Source organism: Homalodisca vitripennis, chromosome 5, assembly GCF_021130785.1.
Source record: "Homalodisca vitripennis isolate AUS2020 chromosome 5, UT_GWSS_2.1, whole genome shotgun sequence".
Taxonomy (NCBI): domain Eukaryota; kingdom Metazoa; phylum Arthropoda; class Insecta; order Hemiptera; family Cicadellidae; genus Homalodisca; species Homalodisca vitripennis.
The window spans coordinates 94,967,653-94,990,394 of record NC_060211.1 but is presented as its reverse complement, the minus strand read 5'-3'; the positions used below and the strand labels follow the sequence as shown (position 1 = coordinate 94,990,394).

Sequence of the window (22,742 nt, the reverse complement as noted above, 5' to 3'; positions counted from 1 at the left end):
ATTGTGAAGTACATTATGCGCTGCCATTTCTGACTGGATCGTCGTATTCTGATGCGGTTGGCGGCGTTTCATCTACTAACTAATGTGTTTCACTGACTTTGTTTAATTAGCAAATTATGTCATAAATTTATAACACAATAATAAAACTAAAAAACATCTTTTTATTGTGTTTTATTTATTGTGTTATAAATTTATGACATAATTTGCTAATTTAAAAAAAGTCAGTGAAAACACATTGGTTAGTAGAGTGAAACGCCGCCAACCGCATCAGAATACGACGATCCAGTCAGAAATGGCAGCGCATAATGTACTTCACAATGTGTACCTAAAACAACCCGCCATTTCTGATTGGATAAACCTTTTGAGATGCGGTTTGCGGCATTCAACTTTACTAAGTGAGCTCTTTCAAATGAGGTATCACTCGACCCATGCTTCAATTTAAGATTTCCGTGTTTTCCTCTGTGGGCCGTCCCCCCATGGTTCATGTCATGCGTAATAGCAAGGAAAAAATAGTGTTACATAGCCATATGACACTGTGCAAAGTTTATAGATGTTATCTCCTATGGTTTTTTAAATATTAAGCCGTACCCATACTTTTCAAACACCCTGTATATATATATATATATATATATATATAAATAGAGTGTACTTTAATTATCAAAAATTACTGAAATCTATAGTACTTTTGATTAAACTTGAAAACTAAAAACTGTCTTTATACTATAAACAATAAAGCAGATAATATTATTTTTCGGTGTTTTTGTAACTTTAGCAAGGTTTTGCTGTATACTATGTTTGTTTGATTATTTCATTAATACGTTCACAACACAAGCATTTTTCCGGACTTTTTTATTTGCCTTGAATTTTTTAATAATAATGGCAAAAAATCTGTAATTGGATTTTTACGTAAAACGTTTAAAAAGTTATGTAGGCTTTGCATTTTGTACAAAAGCAATTATTTCATTATGTTTTTTTCAATTTTTCTCCGTGCACCCCAAGGAGTACCTAAAAAAATTAATTTACATTGAACATTAAACAATTGTGCGCCCGACAAGGTACATGATAGTCTGAGATATTTATTTAAGCACGGGATCAAATTTAACAAACCACCAAGATAGGCAAACAGTAAAAATGCAATAATGAAATGAATAGCAACGTGTATCCCTTCAGGCGCTCGACCCATTTTACAAAAGCCTGGTGTGTACCCGATTAGGTACACGACGGCAGTTGTGAAATAATGCATGCACCTAATGGGGTACACATCGTCGTGAATGCTAATACAATTTATGGGGTTTACAAACTGCCCCAATAATTATAAAAAAATGAAATTATGATTGTACTTATGTTAGTACAATATTTTTTGTAAAATCTGTAAATTAAATATTTTCCACAGATTGGTTTTTAGAGAATTTTTTATATTTTTCAGACTTTCGTTCTGCAATGAATTTGAAAATTATTCTGGAAGGATGCCCTTCAGCCTCCCTCTGTACTCGACAGGCATTCCTCCCCTCACCCTTCAGTTAGTTTGTCTCTTTATAAAATTAAAAGCTAAATAATATATTGGTAGGAGAGTTTCTAGTCTTGGAACGAAGGGAGTTTAGGTTTATTAAGAAAATAGTATAAATATAAGATTAATAATGGAATTTATTAATACATAAGTGTAAAAATAAAAACTGACACATTAAAACACAACAACTCCTTTATAGTACAACTCCTAGTATACAATACAAGTTATTTATATAAAACATATAATACAGGATGGTACAGCAAGAAATTAAACTTAATTTATCACATGGCACAAATATTATATTTGTAGGTTTAAATAGAAAGATAAACTTTGGAAAAGAGAGATTAGACATAGTGGATCCTTACTTTTTAATCTGGAATTCCCTTTCCTCATTAAAACACCATATCAAACAAGAGGTATCCAGACATCATTAACTACTGTAAATATCAATAATAACCATACTGGCAACAGACTTGTAAAGATTAAATACAATAATACAATCCATAGATTTAACTGTGTTTCAATTCCCATAGTTGTATTAATAAAATAGTTTATAAAAGTTATTAAAAATATTAGGAATATGCATTTTTGTTTTCATTTTCTACTGTTTTGGGACGTTTTGTAAAAAAGAATCCTAGTAAAGCATGGATTTATGCATATATATATATATATATAATTAAAAAAAGTATTTATCAAAATATGCTTTAGCGAGGTTATTTTTCCAAATAAGTGATGGTTTCAACATTTTATGACATGCAGTCTTTATTGAAATAAAATCTTGATAGAATCCATGATCTTATATATATACATAACATGAATCTTATAGAATAAAAACAAAAATAGTATAATAAGAATGTTTATAGATACTTAGTTGTAGGACAGCCAAACAGAGGCCTGTGTGGGACTATTGTCTAATGTATACATTAGCCCACACAAGTGCAGAGTATGCATATTAAAATTGATCACAGTCGTAAAATACCTAGTTACCGCCATGTAAAATAAATTAAAACAGCAAACACCAGAAAAATCCCTCCAGCAAATATGAATAAGAACAGAGTCCTCCTTCTTCTCTTGTTCTGAAACATAACAAAAAGAAGGATTACAACTAAAGGGCTTTAACAACTAGTCCTTACCCAATGACTTTTGATTCTGTACCAATGTTTAACGTTATGTTAACCCTTATAGTGCTAGAATCTCAGTACGGCTGTGAAGAACACCTAGTGTCAACTAGACCAAGAATAAAAGAAAATAAAAAGAAAGAATGAAATAAAATAATTATTACTATTATTTAATTTAGTCTACTTTTAAGGAAAGTGCCATTTTCCTAAATAAATAAAAACAATTACATTAAACCAAAATCACATGCAAGTGACACATTCTATCAATGAAGTATGTAATTGTTGACAACTTCCATGATAGCTACAATTCCAAGAAGTTACAGTTTTTATTGATGTATTTCTAACAGACTTAAATCATTGGTGTATTTACAAAAAAATTATATTAAAAATCAATTTTCCAACACAGTGACACATAGGCCATGAGGGAAAGGGATTTGGGAGACCCTCAATAATAAAAAAAATCATATAATAGCAATTCATCTTGTTTGAAACACAGTAAATTTTTTCTAATTTGAATTAGACTTACATTATTTTTTCAAATTTAGATTTATTCCATAAAGCCAGGTCTTCATTTGCTGGAAACAGGTGGTAGTCGCTGAGTGCAAGGTCTGGACTGTAAGGCGGATGTGGAAACACTTCCCACCTAAAAGCATTCTCGAGTGTGTTTTGCTGTGCGTGGTCTGGCATATTTGTACCCACCCATATTGCACAAAAGTTACGGTAGCCTAACTTCTGCGTAACAATTTCTTGTAACAAACTCCTTGAAATTTGAGATAACTAGGTGAGACTTCTGTTATTGTGAATTGGCAGTCTTTTTTAATCTTCTCGACTTAATTCCATAGGTTACAATGCTTGGGCATTCACTTCCTTCTACATCATGCACATTAGTTTGGCCATTTTTAAACCTAAAGCACTACTGACGCACTCCACATTAAGTAATTACATCGTTCCCATAAACTTCACGGAGTTGGTGATAAATCTCAATTGGTTCATTATGCTTAGCCAACAAAAACTTTATTACCAACCGTACTTCACAACTTGCAGGATTTTCAATTGCATACCACCTCTGCGTAAAACAACAAGGAGCGACAGTAACCTCTCTCTAGCTGTATAGCCACTGAACGCAGAAACACTCTGACATAAAAATGGTCGTGATAGTACCGCCCCTAGCAGCTACAGAATGGAAAGTAATCTTCTGAATAACCCTGTTATTAAGAAATTATAACAAGATTTCACTTTTGGTCTCAATATTTTGTATTACTTAAATTTTTAGGAAACATTGAGAATATAAAAACCCAATGGCACTCCAGCTTATTTGGTTTAATATACCAAATATATTCCTTAGAAGAGAATGTATAATATATACATCTTATATTATGTAGTATATGTTTTTGGGTTAATGTAAAAATACAAAGAAAATCAATTTACATATTATAATATATTTTTTATTAAATAAGTAATAAAAAAAAAAAAAAAAAAAATAGAAACATGTATAACAAGCAACATCACAGCTACAGGTGTGGTGTGTGACTGGTTTATATTCAGAATTAACATCACCAGTAACCAAGTAAAATCACAACTCTTAACAATAATATGATAGCCCTGCCCACACCACAGTGAACAGGTCCTGGGTGGGATGTGGCAAGAAGCAGCAGTGCGCTGTCATCCTACAACTTACAGTACATGCTATTATTTACCGCATGGGATGATGTCCTACACGGGTGTGGGCTGTGTTATACTGAGTAAATTTAGTTATCGACAAAAGTACAGTGATTGACCAAAATCAACTTAAGTTTTGTAGTGAAGTGTCGGTTCAGTCAATTGTTTTTTTGTTTAAATACTTAATATTAATGAAAATATTAATGAATTTGACATTGGTCACCTATGGTTAATGCTGGAAACAAAAACCTTTACAAACTGTGTAGCTACAATTACAATCCTAATACCTATTGTGCCAAGTAATGTGTTTACTTGGTACAATAATGCACTATTATGAGATGGTTCAAAGGTCATTTAAAAATCCTTTGGTAGCAGCTTTGTAGCTTGATCATGTGCTGTTAATTTAAGGTTAAGTATGAACTTACAAGTGACCAGTGCATTTTGACAAATAAAATGACGATGTACCTGATAAGCAGCAGCTTTTTCAAGACTTTCTCTTCCTCCTTCAACTCTTTGATAAGTGTTCTCCACTGAATCTTCAATAAGATCTGAAAACAGTATGCTGATCTTAGAATCAACTTCAGTGTTCAGCAACCACTAAAAAATGTCCTTTCAAAACACAAATTTCCATTTAAAACAAGGTTGCAAAAACTTCTCTTGATATAATAGCAATAGCCTACAATTTCTCATACATTCATTCACATATTATTTTCAATATTTCTGTATGCAAATCAACGTCAGTAAAAAATCTACCTCTACAATGATTATTCACTAAAAGCAATATGCGTGCTTCTCAAATAAACTGGAATGATTCTGCGAAAAATATATTTCCAGAATTAAGAAACATGTCAGTAAATAGTGGATATATTTTTATGAAACTATACTATCTGTAAAAATCCAAGCGAACCATATTATTGAATAAATAACACAAGAAATAAAAATTACTGGAACTCAATTTAATTTGCAATTCACCTAAAAAAACCCAAAATATAAGGGAGCACCATTTTATAACTTATTACCAAATTATTTAAAGTAAATAGTAAACTATAACATATTTAAACTAAAACTTAAAGATCATTTAATATATTTACCATTGTATTCCTTCTATGAATTCTTATGTTTAAAAATTACTTAATTAATTTTTAAAATTTTTCTAAGTAAGTGTTGATTCACACACATAGACTGTTTTTAGGTGAGTCCGAGACCTATTGTATAGTTTTTAGGTTTCTTAAAAACATAATACGTTAATATATTGCCATGATCATGTAATGTTTTACCTAATTAATTTACATTTTAATATTATGACACCATTCATATCCACTATAAAAAATAATTGAATATAGATCGCCGAGTGGTGGCAACTAGAGTCCACTTACTGACTGACTGCTCCTGTTCCACCACCATGGCAGCCAGCTCTCTCATCACCTCATTGACATCCAATACGTCCTCCTCTATCTGTTTGACACGTTGCAGCCGTTCTATCTGCAGCCCATGGATGAATTCCAGGTCTTGCTGCATGAGTCGCTGCTGATGCAATTGTCGAAGCTGTTCCTCCGACTGAGGCTGTGAATCTTGAGCCTCGTCTTCTTGACTGGCCACCTCCGCTGGTAACAGGCAGAACTTCATCTTGTCTGCTACTTGCTACAAGACACACAATGCTATATGAGCTGGGCCACTTAAATTTGTGAAATTCTGTGCTGAACAAATCCTCATAGTTTAGACTGCTTTTACTTCTACTAATTTTAATGTTGCATGATGGAAACTAACTATATAACTTAAATTAATATAGGTAGTAAAAATTGTTGGGAGGAGGGAAATATATTCATTTTCTTACTAATTTCCCAAATGCAGATTCTTGGTTATGAAATGTACTACTTGTACACATTAACAGGCTAAGTTAAGATAGCCGAGAGTCTAAACAGAGGCAACATTCCTACTTTTTAAGAAGAAACTCAATGTCTATACTGGACTAACAGTGAATCAAACACTTGGAAGCAGTATTCACACTCCAGAGAATCTGACTGAGGCTATAGTTGGGGTATGCAAATCAAGCCTGCAAGCTAAAAAGCTTAATACCAAAAGAAAAACAGCTTACTGGTGACCTAGGAAATAGTGGACAAATCTCGAGATCAATGCAGGATATGTGGAAGGAGGTGTGTGATGAAGTGGATGGGAACCCATGGGGCTATGCGTACTAAATTGTAACAAAGAAACTTGGGTGAAGCCTTCCTATCCTACCAGATTAGTTGTTGAAGCGAGTAGGGGACACTTAGTTTCCAAAGTAACCTGCTGTGGGCTACAATGAAATAGCTGCAACAGCAGAAATCCTGGCCTTCACCGTGAACAAGCTCAAAAGACCGTAAAAGAAGTGATGAGGTTGGTAGACTATGCTGCCAGTGGGAGACCGTGGTGAAATCCGGTAATAATGACACTAGACATTCGAAACACTTTCAACAGTGGCTCCTGGAGGATCATATTAGAATCACTTGCTGCTTCCTGCAGGAAGTTGTCTGGTAGGCTATGTGCGATTTTGTCACAGCTGCAAATGAGCAGGCCTTGAGGAGGAAAGCCAATTATTCAACTGGACTTGTATATGCCTGGCTTACTACTCATAAACTTAAAATTGCTACGGTAAAGACAGAAGCTATTCTGATGGCAGGGTAGAGATCTCTTACAGAAATTAAGTTTAATGTTAGAGGGACAGAAATTAATACCTGTCAAAAGGCAAAATACCTGGTAGTTTGGTTAGATCACTGAAGGAAGTTCCAGGTCCATGTAGATGAAACCTCAATGAAATGCACCAGGGTGGCTGGATCACTTGGTAGGCTAATGGCAAACACACATGGTCCCAGGCCTAGCAAGAGGAGGCTGCTAGCAACTGCCCTGGACTCAATCGCCCTATATGCTGTTCCTATCTGGATAAGAGCTTTTGATACGAGGAAGGCAAGGATGAAGCTGAACAGGCATCAGCGGATGACAATTCAAGTCTGCAGTGCGTATAGTTTATTCAGCCCCAGCTTTTATCATAGCAGGAATCCCTCCAATAGACTTGTCAGCTCAAAAAATAGCAGAAAGGAATGAAGGAATGGAACGGTTACAGGCCCAGCAACTACTCCTAGAGCGGTGGCAGGAGTACTGGAGCATGGACCAGAGTATTCATTCCGGACCTAGTAGGGTGGGTGAAGGAAACCAGTTTTTGTCCATTTCCTGTTCAGATCGTGTAGTTTCAACAAGTACCTGTACCGGAGGTGGAGGGGGGAAAGTGAAAACTGCAGGCATTGCAGAGTGGTGGACACACCAGAACATACAGTGTTGGTATGCAAAGCGTGGGATTGGATGTGGAGACCCTGTACTCAAGTTTTGGGAAACCTTATTCCAGAAAATATAGTGAGGAAAATGCTGGAGCCCAGCCAACTGGCAGATGCTTAAGAAGATGGTGACAGATATTCTCTAAGCTAAGATTAAAGAAGAGCTTGGTGGTGTAGTCAAGTAGCTTGCAGACTTTAACCACAAGGATGAAGTAATGCGTCAAGCGGTCCCAGTCTGGGTAGAGTAGTCAGTAAGAATCTGACACTACTTAGCAGCACGGGTTGCAGGTGTTTTTAGTAGGATTTTTCTCCTACCAACAAGAGGGGGGGGGAGGGAAACACTAACCAAGTATGGGAAGAACTCAAATAATGACTGGATGTTGGATAAATGATTCTCACATTGAACGATTGTAGGAAAAGCAAAAAGTTTTAATTGCTTGACGTAACACTTGCTGCATAATTTATAATTGTAAGTTAAATAGAATAACAATTCTAGCAATTTAAAATACTGACATATATTTGAAACATCATATACTAAGGTTAATTTTTACTACATACTTTTTGTTTTGAGCTGTAAGAGTTGACTGCCTCCTTGAACCTGTCTCGGAGAGCTTCCACTTGCAGCTTGAACTGCTTATCCTTCCCTCGTATTAGAGCTGTCAGTCGGTGAAGCTCTTGAGTAGTCTGAGATATGATTTGGTTTGTACTCAACTGAGTCACATGGCTGAAAATCCATTTCTCACATAATCTTACCTTGTAACAATCTAAATTGATCTAAATTGTCAGAATGATTTAATTGCACTTAAGTGCAAGCACACATACTGAAAAATGAATACATTTAAGTTCAGGTTCTGAACCCAACAAAAATCTCACAAACATGAGACATTCATAAAAGTACGAGCCATTAATCCCTTACACCAACTGCACCTCAATCCTTTTAATACAAATATCGGGTTAAAATTAAACATTACTGCAAGAAAAAACTTACTAAAAAGTTTAATATTTGACACATTTTATAGTTTAACATTATTGTAAGGAAGTGTACTTTAAGAGAAGATATCCATTGCGTGGCAAAAATGTACAGCAGACTTCAGCAGTATTGAAACATATAATTAGTGGCCAACTAACTGTTCACCATTCCTAGCAAAAGTTACTGGTCCTAGCATAACTGGAACAGTTCAATAAGACAAATCTATTTAGCTAGAGACAAGTATGTGATTATCGGTCCTACTCAAAATTTATCTTCTCAAAATAAGAAGCATGATAAATTATATTCTCTGGGCTATTATTAATGCTGCTTACAATAAAAATTAATGTACAGTATTTTGAATGTATCAATTATCATTGGGATTTCACCTTAGTATTTGGTGCTTTCTTTCCTGAAAGCATCCTTAACATATTGACTGTTGTGGATACTACTTATTACTATCCTGGCTGTCCTAAAGTCGGTACATGACCAGTGTCACAGTGAAGGTGTTAACAATGTATACTGTATATATGTATCATAGTTAAACACAGTGACTGTGATTAACGCACCTTACTACTACTCCGGCTGTCATAAAGTCGGTACACGACCAGTGTCGCAGTGAAGGTGTTAACAATGTATATAGTTAAACACATTCACTGTGATTGACGCACCTTACTACTCGTACTACTCCGGCTGTCCTAAAGTTGGTACACGACCAGTGTCGCAGTGAAGGTGTTAACAATGTATATATATATGTATCATAGTTAAACACAGTGACTGTGATTGACGCACCTTACTACTACTCCGGCTGTCCTAAAGTCGGTACACGACCAGTGTCGCAGTGAAGGTGTTAACAATGTATATACAGGGTGACAATTAAGTTTGGAACCTCTTTTTTAATTTTTGAACCACAATAGAAAGAAATACCAAAGTTCACACGTGCTTACTGGTGATAGTAACGCACACATCTGCCCAATTACTGACCGGATAATCCCTTTGGGGGACAGTCCACAAGGAGTCAGACAAAATTCTTAAATAGCAGCATAGGTCAAGTTTGGTATCAAATTAAAGGCCTTACTTAGCAGAGTACAATGCCGCAAACCGGACTTCAAAAGGTGGATTCATTCAGTAGTTATAGCTATTTGAATTTTAAAACAATTGAACAATGTAAATTATTAAGTATTACAAGTAAACACCAATTTTTAAGTACCTGTGGTCTGACTCCTTGTGGACCGTCCCCCAAAGGGATTATCCGGTCGGTAATTGGGCAGATGTGTGCGTTACTATCACCAGTAAGCACGTGTGAACTTTGGTATTTCTTTCTATTGTGGTTCAAAAATTAAAAAAGAGGTTCCAGACTTAATTGTCACCCTGTATATGTATCATAGTTAAACACAGTGACTGTGATTGACGCACCTTACTACTACTCCGGCTGTCCTAAAGTCGGTACACGACCAGTGTCACAGTGAAGGTGTTAACAATGTATATATATGTATCATAGTTAAACACATTCACTGTGATCGACGCACCTTACTACTACTCCGGCTGTCCTAAAGTTGGTACATGACCAGTGTCACAGTGGAGGTGTTAACAAATTCCAATTGTTGTTCACAATGTCGATGAAAAATACCTGTTGTCCAGTCCAAAGGTGAACAGGCAAACGAATTTGAATCTGATTTCAAAGTTTTTCATCCAAAACCTGTGGGATTCACGTTGAGGTATTTTGAAATTTTGCACAATTTTAGTTTTTTTAGTAACAGTTTTGGGTTATTTATTACATAATTATGTTTAGCTAAGTAGAAAAAAATCAAACTTTTAACTTGTGCTATACTCTACCCTTAAGGTAACCCAATTTCCAAATTTAACATCTGTTCCACTACACAATGATTTATTGGCACTTTTTAAATTTTGAGAAGATAATTTTGCATTGATTAACTTGATGAAATAATAAAGTTTGAGGGAATATATGCTACTCTCAGTTTTTCAAAGACATTATGTCACGCTTTTTTTATTTTTCGCTTCAAGTGATCACATTGTGGCATCTTTTGAAATTTAGGAGACTGTTTTACTATTAATTGAACAGTTGGTTAATATTTATTAATTAATATTTTGTTGGTTTGTAATTAAATGTTTTCCTGTCCCCATCCATACCAATCCTGAATATCCTGTCACTATGAAAGCAAGCACAAAGGTCCTTTTAGGACTAACTACAATGAGAGGTTTTTCAGCTTCTTGTCCTAAGTGACAATAAAATAAATATTATGCCATAAACTGTAACGTTTTCCGTTTTAAATTCGTTCCACAGTCAATTAAAGATCAATTATTTTTTTAAATTAAAAGAGTTAGTGTCAATCAGGTTACATCAAAATTACTCTAACAATGCAATCAATATAGCATCAAAATTTGTCTTGATTCAGTGTTTATTAAGTCCATAAAAATTCACCCTCCCTCCAGCGAAAAGCCTCTGTCATCATGTAAAAGGGGTGATAAAGTAGTCAGTTAGAGGTGGGTTTTCAGTGGAGTCCTGGATTCTTTGGAAGTAGGTTGAAAAGTTTCATCCCCATGTAAGTCGGCTTTGTTTCATAGAGTGCTGAATGATGATGTGGAAGTGGATAGTCAGCTCCATGCTGTACATTGTTGTTGTGGAGATTGCAGTTCCTTTTCAGTTACTTCTCTTGTGTATGAAGAATCACTTATCTGACATATAGTGAGACTACTGTCGATATCTTCATGTTTTTGAATACTGTACGGAAATTTTCTCTGGGTCAAGACCTGCAATTGCTCTCAATGCTTGTTTTTAAGAAGTATGCTTTTGTTCAGATTACCTACATCATTTCTCCATAGAGCCGGATGTTGGATTCAAACAGAGCTAAGTATACTGTTTTGCCAATTTCAACACTATCTGTTAATTTCATAATTCTTCTATTACATAGATTACAGTACTCAGTTTTTTGCAGATGCTATCAATACAAGAGGTCCAAGATAGTGTTTGTCTATGGTTATACCCAGATAATTAGCTTCTTTTACTGATGTAAGTTCAGGTAGGGAGCATAGGTGATATTATTCTTACCCCATATAATTTGTTTTGATTTACTCTCATTTACTATTAGGTCATTATTTTTACAGTAATTTTGAAATTTTCTATGAAGCAATGATTTATTTATGAGACATACTAAAGGCTTTGCAAGCTCTTCTTCGCAGTGTTTAAGCACAAAAGATGGTATTTCATCGACTCCAGTCGATAATTTGTTTTTAATGGTTTTGATTATTTCTATTACCTCCTTGTAACTAGTTGGTTAGAGTTGAATATAATTTTCTATTTGTAAGCTGTTGTTTGTGTGCTTACTACCAGTTTTCCTGTTTTGGTGGCCATATTAGTCTAGTGTGTCTTTCGACATATTCACAAAAAAGGTATTAAACTGGTTTGCTATTGCTTCTGGATCTTTAATAATGTTTCCATTTACATTAAGTTGGAGAGCACTTTGTGTTCTGTCACTGGTTTTTAGCTCTTCATTGATGACTTGCCATACAGCTTTTGTTTTCATCTTGCATTATGAATATGATTTGCAGTTCTTCGTCGTCTTAAGTCTTTAAGCTTGAGGTCATAGGCTTTCTTTTGTGTAGTGGCTTCAATTTTATGATCATCTCTTCCACTTGTTAAGAAGAGACTTTGTGCTACTAGAAAACTTTGTTTTAAATTTAAAGTGTCATCATCATATAACAAGTTTCTACTTTTATTTTTTCTGCCTTTACTTTGGATTTAGGACATGCCAAATGTAATTCCAGTTTGATAGTCCCACTGAAAACTTTGTAGGCTTCATCTACTTCAAATGTATTGTACAACTCCTGCCAGGATTTCTCAGCTAATATTGATCAAGTGCAATATGTTTCCTGATTAAAATTTCTGGCGTGTTGTGTAATTGCTATAATTGGCTGTAGTTAAGTTAATGATGATCAGTTGTGCACTGTAGTCCGTTTATGTAGCACTTTTACATCTGTGTGTGTAGGGGAGATATTTGAACACACGCAACCAATAGAAGACATAGAATTTGGTATTACTCTTGGTGGTATTTGTGGTCTGTGCATGTTATCCATGGAGAGTGTTTCTTCTAGCAAGTTTTTTTCTTTGTAGTTTTTTTAGAAAGTCAATGTTAATATCACACATCATGATAATTGGATCTTTTCATGTTGGTAGCTAGCTCAGTAAATATGTCATCTAATGATGCAAGTCCTCATTTAAAGATGCTAAACTGATTATCTGTAAGCCCTAGAATATGCAATAGCTTACCACCAGTCATTTTAACAGTTATGAGTGATGCTTCACTTCAATGCAATGCAGTGTCTATTTATGTCAATGTTTTAAATTTTTTCCAGGATGTTTCTCGTGTATATCTAGTGATGTTGGCCGGGAATACTCCCAGTGGGAGGGAACTTATAAAATGGGAATATTGCCAGGAATATTTCTTTGACCTGGGAAGATTCCCAAAAATTGAGACTTTAAAACAATTTCTAGATTTTGAATGTTTTAATATTTGGGTTATTCCATATTAAATCTACCAGCAAAAAATAGTTTTCAATTTGACTGAAACTTTGTTTATTTATACTCTCTGAGATTCTGAACTAAAATACAATGTAAAAAAACTCTATCCTTCCTAGGTTTTTAGTTACAGATGTTATAATATCTCAAAACACAATGTTTTTTAACGTGTGATTAAATCTAAAATCTGATATAACTATACAGTAGTTCTATTACTTATCTGAGAGATGGCTCATTTTAAAGAGGGTTTTATGGGCTTTAATTTGATACCCAACTTGAACCCACGTTGTTTTTAACTTTAAAACATTTTGTGTTCAATGATCACGAATTTTTAATGTTTGCATTTTAAATTGTTAGGGAATTTTTATTACTTATTACACTATTCTAATCCTAATAAGAATAATTTGAGGAAATAGGCACTACATTTTCATGTCCAAATATATTTACCTTTTGTATTCAGTATGATCTATTAGTATCCAGTATGGTCCATAACCATTATTAATTATGTACATTTTTCTTTGATTATTTATTATACTTGGATATTTAACTAACAGAATTGGTAGTAATACGTTTTGCTTTTTGGTTTAAATTCCTTGTAAAACACAAAATTTTAAATGTCTGTTTTTAAGTTTTTAATAGATTTCAAAAACTTGTTTGTATGTCTAATGTACAGTTTCATATTTTTTGTATTGAATTACTTACATTACCACAAGTTTTTCTTTATCAGAGGAGGTAGTAAAATTGGACATTTTTATTGGATTTCTTGGAATAATTATGTCAAGGCCAAAAATTATTCTACCTGATTAAACTAAAATTATAGTGGAAATCAGCTACTGTGCTACACTTTCATTACTAAATCTAAATATTACCTTGTGAATTTTACTATTACATAGAAGCAAAGTCAGCCATAGTAGCAGACAAATGTATTATAATTCTTGAATTAACTTTATACTTATTATTATAAATATTATCAATACTGAATGTTAAATAGCAAATGGTAAATATTTTAGGAATTTTCAAACTCATATAACAAATATTTCTGCAAAGTTATATGGATGAACATCCTAATAATTGCTGCAGTACATTCAAGTTAGTTTTCCTTGTCTATGATCTGGTAACACCCAGCATTTACACTGGTACATAAATATGTTCAATAAAAATAATTGATTACAACATATTGTAAATATTTTACGAGTTAGTTACGTAAAGTTATCTCTATTGCTATCATTGTATATCTTCAAAACCCAATATGTTACAGAGTTTTTAAGTTTTTTTACCAAAATACCTACACTTTATCTCTCAGACCTTGGTTGTCTCTTTTAGTTCCGAGTGCCTTGAGAGTCTCATCCAGCTGTTTCAAACTGGAGTTGATGGTGTATATGTTAGTGGTAATGTTCTCTCCCAGGGCGTACAATTCGGGGTGCGATGAACTGCTGAACCCCACACTGGGAACTGTGCTGTCACTCGTCGCCCCATACGAGCGCTGGGTGGGGCCCCCCACCAGACGTGGATTGTTCATTCTTCACGGATCTACCAACAAGACAACAGTGTTACATTTTATTGAAATTTTCCTATGGTTGGCAATCATATATAGTTTACAATTAACTTTATATATGATTATACAATTTTATATAAATATATATGTGTGTATGTGATTTAAATCAAACTCTAGAAAAATCTTGTTGTGCCTTTGATAGTATTCGTTATTACTCTGTATCGTTTGCTATTTACTTGTTACTTTCACATTTCTTAAATATTTTGCAGATACTTTTAGCATAAGCTGTTATTTTTACTGTTACTATGAAATTTGTCGTATTATCTAAACAGATTGGTATTTTAAATTTGTACTTTGACAGAAATATTTTATTTCCTTAAACATTCAGTCTACTTTGTTACAAAATTTTTTTCAAAGAAAAATACAATGATTTAATATGAGATTTATATTTTTTAAGATCTATTATTGGTTAATCTATACTAAGATATTTGGAGAAAAGTTCTAAAGTAGATATATGTCATGTGTTTATACATAGAATCTATCTTGTACTACATAATACTATATTTCACAGCAGACACCAAGAAACTGATTTAGAGTAGTCAACTAATATTTGAAGATTAAAGTTAATATGTCCAGAGTGTTGATAATCTGAGAGGGGTACAAAGTACCTTTCTATATCAAGCTTTTATTGGGACTGTTTGTGAGACAAAACTGTCGTTTTTATATTTTGAGATAACAAAATATGTTAATTCATTTTGATACAAAGCTTATTGGATGGAAAATGTTTTATTTTGTGAATTAAGAAACAATTATCGGTTTTAGACTACTAACTTATTCATAAAAAGTTAGTGACAAACAACAATTTTAAATAACAAGAATATTTTAAAGTTATATACCATTCAAATTTTTATCAGCTATTTAAAAATTAGGATTATAGGCTTTTTGGTATCCATAAAGATTCCAATTTTTCAAATGTGGAATTCCAAGTAAAACGTTGCTCTACCATACATCTCTGAAAGAATACTTCAGTAGTAAGAATAATGTAATATTTAATTCAACAGGTCTATTTTGCAATGTTTTGGCACGCTCTGTAGCCTAAATACGGTTAAAGATAATTAAAAACATTTGAATTTGGTGGGTATAAAGTTTATACTAGTCTTAATTTTTCATCTTATCACACAAAATCTCTTCCAAAGTACTCTTTAATAGTGTACAAGAGATTTTGTAGCAGTCACTTCTTTCATTTTTGAAACTTTTTGCTTTACATTTCGGTAAGTCTTCTGGTAAGTGGTTTTTCACAGCTTTATTCCCATACATGACGTTTCTCCTCAAACAGAGCGTCTGTGCACAGGAAGTTGAAGATGTTTCCTGCATCTCGAGTGTTGTAGCGATTAATGCCGGAACCTCTGGATAGTCCACTTTCATGGACAAATGTTACCGCCTCCAGAATATACAGAGCTACAACCGTTAGTTCTGATAAGTTGATAAAGGATGAGTGACAGGTCTCTCTCAGTTGCATGCCAGCAAGTGTTTTAACTGCCCCCTTCTGGATCACTCAAATGTGATACAAGTTGCCTGTTGAAGATTTTTCTCCACACTAAGAGACCACATCAGAGATAAGATTCAACCAGCACATAGAATGCTGTTTTAGCAGTGACTGTGTCACTTATTTTTCTTAGTCTTGTTATAATTTAGACCCCAGTAATCAGTTTTCTACATAGATTGTCAATTTGCAGTTTCAAGCTATTAACTAAACTATTATCACACCCAAGTATTTTACCTCTTGTTTTGTCACCCCAAGGCTAGGTAAGTGAGCTGTATGTTCCTGTTTACTGCCCATTACGATTTTATGGGTATTAGCTCATTAACTACCAGGTTTTTATACTGGCAACACTGCAAAGCCATGTTTATTATAATATATGACTGGATATTTCCTTCTAATTTGTCAATTATGTATTCAATGAAGTTAGCCATAGCAGTCGATGTTGATTTGTTCTTAGAGAATCCATACTGTTAGCCAGTTAGAAGATTATTATAATTTCAGAAAGTCAAGATGAGAAAGCACAATTTCTTCCAATATTTTGGGGAAAAAATTGAAATTAGAGAGATTTGCCAATAGTTAGTTGCTGGAGTTTGATCACCATGCTTAAAAACAGGAATAATTTTAAAGAGGTTTAGCTTATTGGGAAATTTGTTGCTTTGTAAGGATACAGTGTAACTATAAGTTTATTATAGGATAAACCAATTCTTGCTTGCAGGCCTTTAACAACCTTGATGAAATGTCATCCACTCCTAAAGAAAATATAGAGGAAGAGAGTTGATAACATTTATTATTCCTCAGCTGTTGATTTTCTGAGGTATTGGAAAAGTTTGGAATATTGGTTGTTGAACATTATTTCAGAAAATATTCCCAGAGGGGTCGTTGCTTTCTAATAGCAGTATCAGCCATTGTTGTGGAGACTTGTGTTTCAATGGAGTTTATCACTCAATGGAGTTTACAGTTTTTTAAAATTTTTGTTACACTAAGTGTTTTTCTATGTACATTTCTCAGCTGCAATAATAAGCAGTCACCACGACAATTAAATCTGTGAACCAAATTATCATAGAAATCAGTGAACCAAATTATTAATACGTAAACTATTAAATAAAAAAACATTATAATTATATTTATTTACAATTGATGATTGCTAGATCTTTTTAATCATGTAATATTAAACAACAATACTGTAAAACTAATTCAAACAAAGAAAAAAATCATATTTGTGTAGTATTTGAGTAATGGCTGCTAATACAATGATGATGAACTTGTATTATTCGTGTCACAAGCTATCAGACACATTTATCCTTACATAAAGTAAGAATAAGTATGCGTTTTACACTGCTTAGTTTGTTAGTGGATTTAATAAATACACATAGATATTTTATAATTCAAGCCATTAAATTATTGCTGTAATGTACCATAATTATAAATAACTATAAAAAGATTGAGTTTGACATTTGGGTCTTTTATAGTTCAGTAGTTTAATCCGAAATATTGATGAAAACAGGAAAGTTGAAGAACTAATTGTTTTATTTTACTTGTTTAAAAGTAATTTCATTAATTTTTTAAAGTTTACTGTCATTATAAAAAATTAAAATATATTTCTTATCAATCGTGTTTACAGTTGATATCAATTAATTATTTTTCAAACTAATTGGGGTAAATCACCCAATGTTTGATAGCCCAAAGATATTTTGTCTGCTCATATGTTATTTAATCATTTGTTTGAGGTTTAAACAAAAGTCCAATTCTTTTTTAACCTATCCAGCTGATTAATTCTGTATTTGGAGGGAAGCAGTTTTGGTGAAAATTGTTGGAGTAAGTTGTTGTCAGCATTGAGAGTTTCGCTTAACAAGAAGGCTAAGAGGTAAGTATTTTAAATATTTATTTTTTAAAATTGCTAATTAATTAAATTTAATATGATATATACAGAAAGAATGTACATTAAATTATTTTCAATTCTGTGTAAAACACAATTATCTAACCATATCCTCGAAAAAATAGAGAACTGAATTAATCACTGGATTGTAAAATTGTGTTCGAACCCAGTGTTTGATTATAACTATCAAACACTAGATTACACGATTTCTAATGTTTGATAATTGATTTTGTGAAGCTTTTAAGTAAATATTTTATGTAGAAGTTACAATTTTAATTAATTGTAGTTAACAATATTATTAATATATTTTCTAATAACAAAAACCTGGACAAATTTAATTTTTTCCCAGATGCCGCAAAAAAAAAGAAATCAAGATTTTCCTACAAACACGAAGACGTTCTACTTGCATTGGATGCTGTTAAAAAGGGTGAAAGCATCAATTCTGCCAGCAAGCGCTTTGGAATCCTAAAATGAACTCTATCATATAAGGTATCTTGTAAAACACCACTAGATAGGAAAATAGGACCACAGCCTCTTCCTAGGACTCAAACTGAGGAAATGCTTTCAGACCCTGCATGGGTTTTCAATATGGACGAGACTCCTTTTTTCTTGTGTCCAAAAAGCGCGAAGGTACTTGGTATAAAAGGACAAAAAAATGTGAACAAGATACACACTAAGAAAGTGACAAGGAGAACTTAACAGTTCTGTGTAACGTAAATGCAAGTGCTAATGTTGCACCTATTCTTGTAATATTTCCCTGGAGAGAGAATACCAAATGCAGAATGACTGAAAGTGCCCGATGATTGGGCTGTATCAAAGTCTGACAATGGTTGGTAACCGGGGAGGTATTTTTTAAATATTTTTTAAGTGGTTGTAAGAACAAAAGTCTGAGTTCCCTACAGTTTTTTGTTTGGTGGACATACTTCTCATCTAACATACCACTTGAGTAGTTTCTGTAGAGAGAATAACATTATCCTAATTTCACTCCTTCCCAATTGTACTCATGTGATACAACCTCTTGATGTGGCTGTTTGGGCTTGTGAAAAATGAATGGGCAGCAACTGTACACAAGTGGAATTTAACAAGAGATCCAGAGCGCTTAACTAAATTTTCCTTTGCACCTATCTTAATCCAAGTATTACACAAATTAATGAAACCAGAAACATTAGCTACTGGTTTTAAAAGGTGTGGACTGATTCCTTTTGATACCAATGCAGTTGACTACTCAAAAGTGGACATGTTAAATGCCACTTCATTTCAAACTGCCATTAAAAAATTTACTTTAGACTCAAGTAATACAGAAAACTTGTCAAGAAATATACCTTCACATAAAAACGAGGACTGTCTAGCATTTTTCAAAAAATTTATTTATCATGTCATATTGAAGGAGTTTAAAGCGACATATAACACTTTTACTTCAATATGGAAAGGAAGAGCAACTTCACAAGATTTATATGTTGCATGGAAAAAGGTAAAAGATTTGTTATGCCAACCCCGTGTCATTAGTGATAAAAATGTAATGGATGTTACATTTAACGAAAGTTAAATTGCCATTCCTGTAAAAACCACTCCAAATGCAGCATCAACCAGTGATGCACTTCTGAAACTGTGGATCTGATCTCGACAACCTACTTACGCAGCCTGGACCTAGTAGTGCTGTGTTTCACACAGACATAAATCTACACCTACAACCTGAAAAAACCTATTTTGGTCTGAAACTCCAACTAAAAAAAGAATGTGTCAAAGAGGATACAAGAGAAGCTGCGAGCAGTTGTCACAAGCAAGGAATGGATAGAGTTTGATCAAAATAAAAGAGAAAGAAGGAAACAAGAAGAATTTAAGAAAGCAGAAAGGAAGAAGGCTAGGGGAGAAAAAAGAACAAAAACCAGACAAACCACAGAAAATTTCCAGAAAAAATTTAGTTTTCGACGATGAAGACTGGACATGAAAGTATGTAACAGAAAGTATTGTGCAGAAATACTTCTTAATATCAGAGCACGTAGGATCAATTGTGATCAGTGTAAAAACACTTCCCACTACAGATGTGTCCCTAAAAACACAGAGATGCATTTAGTATAGAAAAGAGTGAGGAAGATGATGATGAACTAGTCTTTTATTGTCACTTCTGTGCTAATGATATTGATTCGGACCTTGATCCCTTAGTACTGAGTGAAAGTGATGATTAATAAAACAGGCTATTGACATAAACTTCCCTAATAATAATTTAGAATATACATATAAAACTGTATATATTTAAGTTGCCTATTATTTGTTGAATAGCATTTTTTCGGTTAGTTTTACTTACTGCATAAATCTTATAAACAATATTATATAAATAGTTATTTTAACTTTAAAAGTAATAATTAACATCTTATTTATTGTTGTCAGCAAGTGAAGTTTCTTTACAAATAATGTGATTTTGAAGACTACCAAACACTGGTAATATTGCAATAAAACACTGGGTATTGGTTACCAAACACTAGGTTAAGTGCTTTTCTTTGAATTTATATGTTTTTTCATACAATATATAACTTATAATCTACAGTATAATAAGCGGCTACCAACACAACCGGATTATGATTATCAATTTCAAATATCGGTATTCTCGAATACATCTGACCTATAAATATTCATAATAATTAATCATTTCCAGCTTACTTTATTTATACTAGTGACTTATTACCAGCTGTTGCTAGTGATGTAATGAACAACTGTTATTTTTTTTATGTAGGAAAAGGCTAGTGACGACAAGAACAATGGCAATGAATATGCAGATATTGGCTAAAAACCTTTTTCAAAACACTGGTCAATGTTTTAAATGGATACAAGATAATGACCTTGGTGCTCCTTTAAATACAAACTGTCCAGTTTGCATTGACAAGATGAAAACTAGAATTAAAATAGTGTGCAAGAAAAGTAAGAACAAACACGTATCTAAAAACGATCTTGAGAAGACTTTTTTGAACATTCAAAATGAATATAACAAAAGATCATGTACTATTTTAGTTGAAATCAAACAAACTATGATTTTTAATTAATGAATGTACCTGCAGAAATATCATTTCAGATTGGCTAAAGTAATTGTAAGTCCTACGCTGCTCAAACGTCATTTAAATAAAGTTTAGTTATTTTAAGTAATCTGAAACAAATACATTTATTTTACATATACAAGTAAAATTTCACTATAATACGATTTTAAAAACATAAAACAATTCAGTTCAACATTATAGCTGAAAACTAATTCAAAGTAAAATAGTGTTTGGAAATAAATTAAAAATTCTAATCATGCATTTAGTTATTGACTAATGACGGCAAGAACACTGACGTAAACGTCTTCTTTGTTTCAAAAGGAGTCACGTTTATCCTTGAAAATACATAAGTAAATGTTATTGTTTTGTTGTAATTATATATTATATTTCAATTTGTAAATTATATTAATATTTATACATTAATTTCTAAGATTGAAAACTGACAAGACCATATTGTTCTTTGAAATATCTATTACTTATTTGGTCTGACATTTTGCTTTCAGTCCTTCTGATGGTGATAAATATAGATTATTCAAATCATTCCATAATCACAATCCTATTATGTTGGTAGACGTTTATTATACTGCAGCCAACTTGTATACCAATTGAAATAGAAACTAGATTAATTAAGGATCATAATGCACTAATTGTGTCTACCATAAAGACATTTACGTATGGATTTTTGTCCCTTTTTCCTTAATACCATCAAACGCTGGGTGGTTTACCCTAATCAGTATTGGTTGGTTATATCAATGGTTATAATTTAATAAGTAATAATATTGTTTGTCAATTTTGATATAAAAATCAAGGTCTGCTTATCGTACTCTATCCATTAAATATTCTCAAGCATGAAATTGTCTATCAGGGTCTAGTTGAACTGTTATTTAATCATAATCAAATCAAAGCTACACCTACAAACTTTATCTTACGATATAAATCTCAAATGTTTAAGGGGACAAAATAAAAAATTGGGTATTCATTCAAAAAGGTGTTTTGCACTATCAAATCCAATGTCTAACAAAAATCATGGAACACTTGCCAATCTGCAACTATTATCTTAATTGGTTCTAAATCAGAGTTTTATCATAGCCTATGCCTATAAATTTTACTCAAGGTCACAAGAAGATGCCACATAGCAATTTTTCTGTTAAAATATTAGTGTAACTTGAAAAGAAACATTTAAACATACATTAAAATTAAAGTAAAATTGACAGGTTAGGTAAAGCTTGGCATAGATATTATGTAATTAACTGTGGGGTAGAATAGGCTACTAACCTTAAAACAATTCTTTCAATATTTCAGGGTTGTATACTCAATAACTTTTTTCTTTCTTTTAATAACAACCAAGGTTTTGTGATTTGTTTACAAGATTTCTGGCTTACTTTATTTTGTTTTAATTTTAACTTAGAAAACGTGTTAACAGTCTCACCACTGACAGCTCTATTTCATGTATCTAACTGCATCGTCTAAAAATTGTGATAATTAAATTGGTCAGATGGGGAATGGTCATCCCTTTTTTTTGTCGTCATGTGGTTTCTTTCTCGTCAACTACTCATGTGGTTTATCATACAGCGACAGTGAATCAGGAAAGTAATAGATTAACTGAGTCGTCAAATTCCAAAAACGTCTTTGTCCACTTAGTAAAATTTGTGGGAAATCAAGATTTTTCTTTAAAATATTTTTCTACACTTCAAAATAAGCTA

At 32.9% G+C, this 22,742-nt stretch overlaps 1 protein-coding gene across 1 annotated transcript; it reads right to left on the bottom strand.

The window, feature by feature from the left end:
* Window positions 1-1,624: 1,624 nt before the first annotated feature.
* On the bottom strand, window positions 1,625-22,531 carry LOC124362543 (syntaxin-12). The gene is made up of 6 exons (XM_046817146.1): window positions 22,315-22,531; window positions 14,386-14,626; window positions 8,151-8,316; window positions 5,661-5,925; window positions 4,750-4,832; window positions 1,625-2,583 (listed from the first exon to the last, which is right to left on the bottom strand). Exons 2-6 carry the CDS (start codon window positions 14,613-14,615, stop codon window positions 2,491-2,493), a joined length of 837 nt encoding a protein of 278 aa, XP_046673102.1. The 5' UTR covers window positions 14,616-14,626; window positions 22,315-22,531; the 3' UTR covers window positions 1,625-2,490.
* Window positions 22,532-22,742: the final 211 nt, after the last annotated feature.